This window comes from Nematolebias whitei, chromosome 12 (genome assembly GCF_014905685.2).
Source record: "Nematolebias whitei isolate Nwh7 chromosome 12, NemWhi1, whole genome shotgun sequence".
Taxonomy (NCBI): Eukaryota; Metazoa; Chordata; class Actinopteri; order Cyprinodontiformes; family Rivulidae; genus Nematolebias; species Nematolebias whitei.
The window spans coordinates 48,581,553-48,592,305 of NC_056509.1; the positions used below are offsets into that span (position 1 = coordinate 48,581,553).

General features: G+C 44.2%; 1 protein-coding gene across 1 annotated transcript in view; it reads left to right on the forward strand.

The window, feature by feature from the left end:
• Window positions 1-10,753, forward strand: part of LOC119417984 (collagen alpha-1(XII) chain) — a gene marked incomplete in the record, with an annotated part of 211,081 nt that overhangs the window by 16,793 nt on the left and 183,535 nt on the right. Inside the window, 3 exon segments of the mRNA XM_037685231.1 lie at window positions 2,925-3,098; window positions 4,662-4,952; window positions 5,334-5,936. Coding sequence (XP_037541159.1) covers window positions 2,925-3,098; window positions 4,662-4,952; window positions 5,334-5,936 — 1,068 coding nt within the window.

Below are 10,753 nucleotides of genomic sequence, written 5' to 3' on the forward strand. Positions count from 1 at the left end.
ATATGGAATGACCACTGGTCTGGGTCTGGGTTCCTCCTTTTCACCTGTTGGCTGACTGGAGTCCTGTTTGGGTTTCTTCTCTGCTTTCAGGAAGGCCCAGTTAGGATATCCACATTGCTCTAGAGCCTGTCTTGTGTAGGATTTCTCCTTCTGCCTGGCTCCTGAGCTAGTGGGGACGCTGTCTGCTCTGTGGTACAGAGTCCTGATGACTCCTAACTTGTGCTCCAAAGGGTGATGGGAGTCAAACTGCAAATACTGGTCTGTGTGGGTGGGTTTGTGGTACACCTCGGTTTGCAAATGTCTTCTATCAGAGACTGAGACCTCACAGTCCAAGAAAGCCAACTTGCCATTTTTTACATCTTCTCGTGTGAACTTGATGTATTTATCCACAGAGTTGATGTGGTCAGTGAAATGCTAACTAGACCACACCGCTAACTGAACAGAACCATGATGTTGAAACAACCTCACTGCTAACTGAACCACACTGTAGATATATTTCTTTTTCAACTTTGGCGCCTTGTTTTTAGTATTTAGTAGTATTTTTAGTATGGTTTTAGTATTTTTGCTGCATGCTTTGGTATTTCTTGTTTTGTATTTTTATTTTTGGTGAGTCAAGACGGTTCTTCTCATCCTAAGCATTTCATTGCAATGATGACCTTGTGTTGATTTTGCATATGACAAATAAACCAAACCTGAACCCTTATCGCTTAGATAAGAAAAGTGGAAGAAAACATAAGGAAAGACGTTTAAAAAAAATTCTCTAACACCGTGTCCTAGACAGGGCACGGTTTGAGGCATCAAAAAAATCTACCACAGCAAAGCATCTTAAATAGACATAATACATATGTGTGTAGAATGGGTAGGGCATGGGGGTCCCAGCACGGCCACCAGGTGAGCGACGCAGCCCTTGGTGCCTTCGCATCTCCTAGGTTGCTGCACCAGGGGAGGTGAGGGAAGCCAGTGGAGGCATTGAGTTTTAGGGAAGCTCATAGCACAGCACAGTCCAGAGCCCCCCACAGCCATAGTCCTGATAAGAGGTTTTTGTTTATCAGCCAGCTTGATTGAGCTCTGTCACAGGTCCACGACCTTGGGGAAGGGAAGGAGTGGAGAGGGGGACAGAGGTTTTTTGTTTCCATAACATCCAAGGAGAAATTGAGAGAGTCTGCTTTCCAAGGCCAGGTCCAGATTCAGATTCAACTGCAGTCTCTGACAGAAGCTTAAACAGCTGCTGATGTTTCAGAATTTGTCCACAATCCAGATTTTCACCAACTCCAAACAGTAAAATCCAGTTGTTGTAGATCCAATGATGTTTCTGTCGAGGTACGAGGGTTCTCCTTCACCCTGACTACATGTTGAGAAAAACTGATCAGTTTTGTTGAGAGACCAGCTGATCAAATCCATCGTTAAATCTGGAAGGTTTTTTTTCATTCAACCTTTATTTAAACAGGTTAGTCCCACTGAGGCTCGGGGACTCATTTACAAGAGAGACCTGATTTAACAAAGAATCAGGTCTCTCTTGTAAACGAGTCCCGAGCCTCAGTGGGACTAACCTGTCTAAATAAAGGTTGAATGAAAACAACAACAAAGAATGATGACAACAGTGGACAACAACGACAACAATAGACAGTTATAAAAGAGGCATGCAGATTTTTTTTTTACAAATTAAAATAAAATGCCAACCAAAAGTACAGTTAAAAGGAAAACAGTAGTAAAAAAACAACAACAAAAAAACCCAGCTAGATTATAAGACGTGTAGAAAACTAAAAACAGGAACATGTCTGCATTGGTTCTTGCAGGAACTTATCAGATGTTTGAAGCCACTTAGAGAGGTCAAAGGTCGAGAGCTTCAGGTCTGTTTACAAGATATTCCAGGAAACAGGAGCGGAGTAGGAAAAAAGGGTTCTGGAAAAGGTTCACAGGACAAAAGAGCAAAGCAGGGATGGAGCAGAGGAGGACACGTCTGCCTTCCACCGAGAGCGTGCACGAAAAAGAATGTGATCTAAAGCTCTGATTAGTCTCTTTAGAATGATTTGTTCAATTATTCTCTGTACAGATCTAGTATAGAGCTGTGTGAATGGGTCAATGAGGCACAGCTTGTTGTAAAGAGCTTTCAGTATCTGGATAAGATAGAAAGGTGCTGTATAAGTACAGTCCATTTATCATTTAGTACACGTTTAATACTGACTTATTATGTTTATTGCAAACTTATTACACATTTAGTACACATTTATTACATGTTTAATACGTATTACATTTTTAACTTCTTCTGACTTTTCCCTCTGCAAGGGTCTTCACAGCAAGACCTCCTGTTTCTCCAATCAGTACAAGTCCTTCTCGTCCTCTTTAGTGTCCAGTCTCCCATACAACTCATCAAACATCTTCTGCTTTGCTCTACGTCCCACCTCCTTATATTCCTGTCTCCTCTCTTCAGTCCTCTCTCTGTCATATTTCTTCTTGGCTAATCTCTTTCTTTGAACATCTTCCTGCACTTCACTATTCCACCACCAGGTTTCCTGATCATCCATTCTCTGTCCAGATGACACACCAAGTACCTTCCTACCTGTCTCTCTAATTACTGTTGCTGTAGTAGTCCAGTCATCTGGAAGCTCTTTCTTACCACCCAGAGCCTTTAACAGCTCCTCTCTGAATTTCTCACAACATTCTTCCTTCTTCATCTTCCACCATTTGGTCTTCTCTGATTTTACTCTTTTTCTCGTCTTCACAACAACAGTCATTCTATATTCTACAGTCTGTTTATTAGACACATTACATGTTTATTACATGTTTAATAGGTAGTTCTGAAACAAATGCTGCCTGAGAGAGATAAAATTAGAGTTAAACTGTGACATCACCCTCCACATTGCAGGTGTGTGGTGGTGGGGGGGGGGTTGATACCGAGTTTATTGTGTTCACTCTCTGGGTAGGGATCCATCAGGCGGAGCCCGCAGAGCTGAGACTGCTGGCCTCGACGCCGCACCACAGCCACGTGTACGGAGTGTCCAGCTTCGACCTGATCCGGAGCGTGCAGAGGCAGCTCATCAGCCAGGTGTGCTCAGGTGTGGAGGAGCAGCTCAGCTCGCTCGTCAGCGGAGAGGAAGGTGAGCATTCACCGTGAGACGAGGTGAACCCAGGATTCAGACGCTCAGCGTGCTTCCTTCATTTATTCACTTCACCTCTCCCAGAACCGCCCGTCTTTTAATCACTTTTCAGCTTCTGACACAAATCTGCTGCACTTCAGACGACCCGAGTTGTTTTTGTTGACAAACATTGGCTTAGGTAAACAACGACATCATGAAAACAACTAAAGTCTATTTTCTCCCTTCTACACCTTCGGTCTGTTGTCTGACGGATTAATCGTCACGAATTAGAGATGTGAATGAAAAGTCTCCTAATCTGAATAAGTTTTAGAAGCACGACCTACATTAAGCTCAAAGTTGTGTTCAGTTTTATAATAAGGCGTCGGTCCTGCACAGCAGGAGACCGGGCTTTCTCCTGCGCGGGCCCTCGGCTGTGGGACGCCCTGCCTTCATGCCCGAGGCCCCACAGACCGTGACATGTTTTAAAAAGATCTTAAAACATTTCTTGTTACACAGTTTTGATTGATTGCACTGTACTTTCGTTTGGTTTTTTATTCACCCATTAGTTCGTATTTGAGTATTTTATCTGCATTTTGAGCATTTTAAGTTTTTTGATGTGTTCATTCTGAGGCGTTCTCCTCCTGGTTGTTTTTATCCTGATGTTCACTCTTTGTAGCACTTTGAGATTCACTGTGAATGTAAAGTGCATTAAAAATAAAAGTTATTATTATTATAAATTATTAACATTAAAATTCCTGCTCAGTTTGTGATTGATTACCTGTTACCATGGTTACCTGTTAGTGGGCGGGGTCTATCAGGCAGCAGGTGAACTTCCTGTGTAGAGGTTTGTGCAGCGTGAGGATGGAAGCAGCATCAACCAGAACCAGTCTGTGATGGTGCAATGGTTGGGTCAGAACATCTCCATACCTGCTACTCAGAACCGGTCCAACAAAAGGAGAACCAGAGACAGGATCATGGAGGTCCTTGGACCACTGGTGATAACTGAAGGCTGACCCGTGTTCAGATCCAACTGAAGATCAGGAAAAGTTCCTGCAGGTTCTGAAACCCACAGAGCTTCTCAGTTTGTCATGTTTGTGTCTGTAGCTTCAGAACCGGATCAGAATTCTGACCTGGATCCAACACACAAACTCTTACAATGGATCAGAACTGGACCGTGGATCATGGACAAAGGTGTTCTAGTCTGATGGATCATATGTAGATGTTCGGATCCATGTGCGTCACCTACTTGTGTAAGACGTGTCACCAGGTGCATTATGGGAAGAAGTGGGCAAAGTTCTGCTGGAGAACCGGGGGTCCTGTTGTTCATGTGGATGTTCCTTTGACCCACAGAACCTCTTTCAGCAGGATGATGCTCTCTCCCACTGCGGAGATGTTGGCTTGGTCTAAAATATCCAGATCTCAGTCCAGTCAGCCATCTGATGTTCTGAACCAGCAGGTCCGGTTCACAGAGGCTCCACCTCAGAACTTCCACAACCTAAATGAATGGTTGTTTTTTGGAAACCAATCAATGATCAAAGATCAAAGACCAAAAACAGTTCTTGTTCTTTTTTTCTCCTCTTGCAGTCATTGAACCAGCGTCTGATCTCAGAGTCCTGGAGGTGGCCTCTAAGTCCATGAGGGTGAACTGGGTCGCCTCCATCAGTGAGATTTCAGGGTACCGGGTGCAGCTGATCCCCATGATGACAGGCAGCAGGAGGCAGGATCTGTACGTGGGATCCTCACAGACCTCAGTGGTGGTCAGAGACCTTTCTCCCGACACCGAGTACCAAGTCAACGTGTTCGCTTTGAAAGAGCTAACGGCCAGCGAGCCCGTCACGCTCCTGCAGAAGACGGAGCCGGTTAAAGTCTCAGTGGGTGAGTTTAATCTGTCCTGGCTTCAACTGACTTTGAGATGGGTTTTTTAGAGAACTTACTGGTAGAACTGTGTCATCACTGTTGCAACCAAAACGGATTTTAGGAAACTAACCGAATGAAATGAAAAAGTAAAAGTGTATTTTTCATCTCGCTGACTGTTTATGGGACCAGTCATCGAGGTATCAAAGTACCTCTGACATCAAGTAAAGTTTAAAATGGATTGAGATTTTAAAATAATTTCAGATAGCTAGTTCTGTTAATGACCCGGTATGAGGTTCAAACTCCTCGTCCTACTCGTAACTGTTTCCACAGGTTTTAAGTAAAGCATAAGTAAATCTGATGTCCACATCCTTGTTTCTGTGTTTTGGGTTTAACATTTAGATTGCTCCCTTGGTGTGGACGTCCAGGCTGATGTTGTGCTCCTGGTCGATGGCTCCTATAGCATTGGTGTGACTAACTTCGCCAAAGTAAAAGCCTTCCTTGAAGTTTTAGTGAACACCTTTGACATTGGACCAAACAAGATCCAGATGGCCTTGGTTCAGTACAGCAGGGACCCTTACACCGAGTTTTACCTGAACACTCACGAAGATGTGAGCTCTGTGGTCAAGGCTGTGAGGACCTTCCCGTACCGTGGCGGGTCCACCAACACCGGCAGGGCCATGACTTTCGTCAGGGAGAAGATCTTTCAGGTCAACAGGGGGGCGCGTTCTAACGTTCCCCGTGTGACCATCCTCATCACTGACGGGAAGTCATCCGATGCTTTCAAAGAACCAGCCACCCGCTTAAGGAGCGCTGATGTGGAGATCTTTGCTGTGGGTGTCAAAGATGCTGTTCGGAGTGAGCTCGAGGCTATTGCCAACACCCCTGCAGAGACCCACGTGTACACCGTCGAAGACTTTGATGCCTTCCAAAGGATATCCAAAGAACTCACACAGTCCATCTGCCTGAGGATTGAGCAGGAGCTCCGAAGCATCTTCCAGAGACGTGAGTGTTAAAGTCATCCTTTATGCAGACGATACTGTGACGTATTAACTTTTTCAGTTCCATGTTGTTGATTAAAGACCTGCTTCACCTAGCTTTAGCCTATTATTAGACCTTTAAACCCTCAGAATATATCCTAACCCTAACTTTGCTTTTTTATTGTTTCTGTTTGTAACATTAGCCTGTTTATCATATCACATCACACCATACCACATCACACCATACCATACCATACCATACCATACCATACCATACCATACCATACCATACCATACCATACTACTTTATTTATAAAGCACTTAAAAACAGCATCAAGGCCAACCAAAAGTGCTGTACAGCAAAAACAAACAAGCAAAGAACACAGGATATAATACATACATCTAAATAGATAAACATAAGAACTAAATGACTAACATTATAGAATACAGACAAGTTAAATCAACTTACAGTGTCAAAAGCCAAAGAATAAAAGTGGGTTTTTAAGCAAGTCTTAAAAACAGTGAGAGAAAGAGAGCCTACCTGACTTGCAGTGGTAACTCATTCCACAGTCATGGACCTGCAACAGAGAACACCTCTGAGCTTAAAACGAGTTCCTGGAACCAATAGAAGCATCTGATTCACTGACCTCAGAGAGCGCTGTGGGACATATGGCTGCAGCAGATCAGTGAGATAAGAGGGGGCAGAACTGTTCATCCATCCACCATTATCTTTTACCCGCTTCTTCCATTTTGGGTCACGGGGGTCGCCGGTGCCCATGTCCAGCAATCACTGTGCGAGGGGCGGGGGACACCCTGGACAGGTCTCCAGTCCATCACAGGGACACAGAGACAAACGAGACAAACAACCATTCACTGTCTCTCACTCACACCTAGGGACAATTTAGAGTTACCAATCAGCCTAACATGCATGTTTTTGGTCTGTGGGAGGAAACCGGAGTACCCGGAGAAAACCCACGCATGCACGGAGAGAACATGCAAACTCCACCCAGAAAGGCCCCTGGACCGGGATTTGAACCAGGGACCTGCTCGCTGAGAGGCAGCAGCTCTACCAGTTGCGCCACCGTGCTGCCCCAGAACTGTTCAGATATTTTAAAACATACAGAAGGATTTTGAACCGAATTAGAAAGTGAACCAGGAGCCAGTGCAGGGAGGCCAGAACTGGTGTAATGTGCTCTCTTTGGCCTGTACCAGTTAAACATTGAGCAGCAGCATTTTGGACCAGTTGTGGTCGTGCAATGGAGGTCTGACTGATTCCAAACAGAAGCACATTGCAGTAATGGAGCCTGGATGTTATGAACACACGTATTAATGTCTCAAGTTTATTTAACGTCTCCTCAGCTGAAAAAAAAACAGGATTTAACAACCATGTTTACATGACTGTTAAGTTTCATGGAAAGTTTGAAGATTTGAGCTTTATCTTGTTTTCTTGTTGCTGCATCACAGAACGAAGGGATTTGTTGAGAAAACTGCAGGAAATGTTTTATAACGGAGCATCTCGTCACATTTACTGTGAAACGAAGGCCGAGCGCTGCGTGTTGTTTTTAATTGATCAGTGAAGACGGGTTGCCAGGTTTGACCAGATGAGCTGCGTTTCAAAGAAAACTTGGCAGAGCACACATCATAAAGCCACAAACAAACACCCATGATGTAAACTTAACATTTACTTTTCATTAGACTCAGGAAGTGAATAAGCTCAGATGAATCTGTCATTTACTTTTATAACAAAACTTCGACACGGGTTCTGCTTGGTCCTCAGGTTTGGGTCAATTATTGGATTAGTTCTGCTCATTTGATTGTTTTCTCCATAAAGATAATGAGTTGAACCGTGCCTTTGATGGGGATAGTTTTATTTATTTATGCACATGTGCGTCCATTGCCGTGTTGAAGTCATCTCAACAACATGTTCGGATTTTAAATTAGTGCAATAAACAGACGTAAGTCCACACGATGGCTGAGAAGAGCAGGTCAGCAGTCGTCCACATGGACTCAATCACCTTCATGTCTCCCCTCCGAGGCGTCATTTTCACCTAAACCCTCATTTTCTGCCTCAATGTGTAAAACACATGTCCACCGTTTGATCCTCCGAAGACTGCCAGGGTCCAGCTGCGTGTGGAGCCGTCAAACTGGGCCAGATATTGGTCGGAGAGACGTGTTTGCTTTTGTTTAAGCCGAGCTGGTTTCAGCAGGTCTCAAGACGTTGGACTTCATAAACAAAATGTGACTGTGGAACCATCGGACCTGTCGACCCGTTCAGACCAGTGAAGCCATTTAAAGGAGCAGGTTGGACACAAACGTGTTCCCAGTCTGCTCCCGCCCACGTTGATGGCTGGTTGTACGATTCTTCTGCTGGCGTCGTGTCGGCGCTCAGAGTTGGGTCCAGCACACGGATCTCCTGCAGCAGCTGCTTCATGTAGCCTGGCTGATGGAGCCGGCAGGCCCGCGCCCTCCACCTCTTTATTATCTGACATCTGGGTCAGACCTTCGGCTCCAATCTCCTGCTTTCTCTCCAGCAGTCCCAAAGGTTTTCTCTTGTTTTTCTCAGACTTTTCCCCGTCAGAGTTTGTGCTTGGCTGCCCTCGGGGCTCTGTCGTTCTCTGCCGTCGATTCTTCTGTGATTTATACCTCTGGAGTTCAGAGGAAAGTATGAGAGCCTTTGGGTTTTCCAGATGAAAGATGATGGATGGAGCTTCAGTTTCATCCACCACAGCTCAGGAACCAGCTCCACGTGCACGGCTCAAAAACTGTTCAAGGTGAATTTATGGCTCAACGATGATCTGAAACTTTATATCACAAGTGATGAAAGTAGATTCACCACCCTGAGAAAGTTCAATCTGGTCCTCTGGACATTCAAAAAACAAAACAAAGCAAAACAACAACAAAATGTAGAAACGTTTCGTCTCTCATCCTGAGGACTTCTTCAGTCTGAGGAGCTGTATTCAGCTCAGTCTCTTAAATAGCACCTTCTCAGAGTGGATCAACCAGTTTGCTGCTGACAACCAGAACCAGCTGATCACATGCTCAAGAAGGACCATCAGCCTAACAATGGATCATTAGCACCTGATGGCTGTTTACTGTTCACAGAGGGCTGAGTGATACTAGCAATCACAGCATTGTAAGAGGGGGACAGTTGAACCTGGAGGCTCCACCCCTGTTTAATGATGGACGGTTTCTTTTCACAAAGATGGCCTCCTTTACTCCTCTCTCAAACCATCGTTCCTCTCTGTCCAGGATGTGAACATCTTCATCCCTGAAAGAGTGACCTCTGGCCTGGAGATGAGTGTAGACCGCAGAGTCCTGGCCTGATGATGTTGATCTTCTGTGCTGGTCCATCCTTTTGGCCAGTGGCTGTTTAGTTTCCCCGATGTAAGACTGATCACCCTCCTGACACTGAACAGCATACACAACATTGCTCTGTTTGTGCCGGGGGACTGGATCTTTGGGATGAACCAGTCTTTAATGTATTTTTTTTTTTTGTATTTTGTGCACGTGCTGCCACTCCAGGTAGGACTCTCCATGAGCGAGGCTGCCCAGGATTTAGTCCACTTTCCCGACTTTCCTGACGGTTCTGTGAGCTTCATAGATAAGAGCGTTACTTCATTGCAGCCATTTTGGCAGAAAGCAGCAGCTAGAAGCACTGTTGGCTTCTGGGTAGTGTAGTTCTTTTTTGACTGGCGTTACAGAGTCAGAGTCAGAGTTTCTTTATTGTCATTCGCACCTCATGTGGTACATGTGGTGGAGCGAAATTATGTACACAGGGTCCCAGTTACATCCAACAATAAAATGTATAATAAAAACAGTAATAACATCTAAGATATGAACTGAGAAAAACATCAACTAAATATACACTAAGCACTCATAACATAAAACATTGAACATCAGTGTAGGCTTATTGAAAGAAAACTACAAAATAACGGCGCCTGTCTGAAGTATTTACTTTCTGTTAACTTTTTATCTCATGCCGTCCCAATCACGTGAGTAATATTAAAGTGGACAATCTTTGAAAAACTGCGAAACAGCAACTCCACGATAGTCGAACTGCGAAGTAATGACGGACTACTGTAAACCAAAAATCTGTTCTAAAAATATAAATAATAAAAATCTTATTAAAATAAACTGTTACTTTACTAAAAACAAAAGAATAAAATCATTAAATGTGGATTATTGTAGATCAGATCTCTTTCTTCTACTTCCTGTCCTCTCAAACCAGCCGGTCGAAGCAAATGGTCCTAAGCCTGGTTCTGCTGGAGGTTTCTTCCTCATGAGGGAATTTTTTATTTCCACTGTCTCCTTTGTGCTTGCTCAGGATGGGAGACTGTGATGAAGAGAAGATTCAACACAATCTGCTGCTTCCTCAAATACACAACTTTACTGATTATCTTTTATAATGTGTGAATGTTTCTGTTCAGAGACCTGAGACGACTTTTGTTGGGACTTAGAGCTTTATAAATAAACTGAATTGAAATGAAACACAAGCCGACCCTAACTATAGGATTTATCAAAAAGGAAAGTCTTAAGTCCATCCACTGTGATGGACTGGAGACCTGTCCAGGGTGTCCCCCGCCCCTCACACTGTGATCTCTGGACATAGCCACCGGCGACCCCCGTGACCCAAAATGGAAGAAGCGGGTAAAAGATAATGGATGAATGGATGGATGTTTCCTGTTTTTATTTTGTTTTGTTTACGATTGTCACAAATGTATGGATCAAAATTGATCCATTGATCCTTGATACGTCCCTTCAGTCTTGATACGGACCTTCGGCCTTGATACGTCCTTTCGGCCTTGATACGTCCATTCGGCCTTGATACGTCCCTTCGGCCTT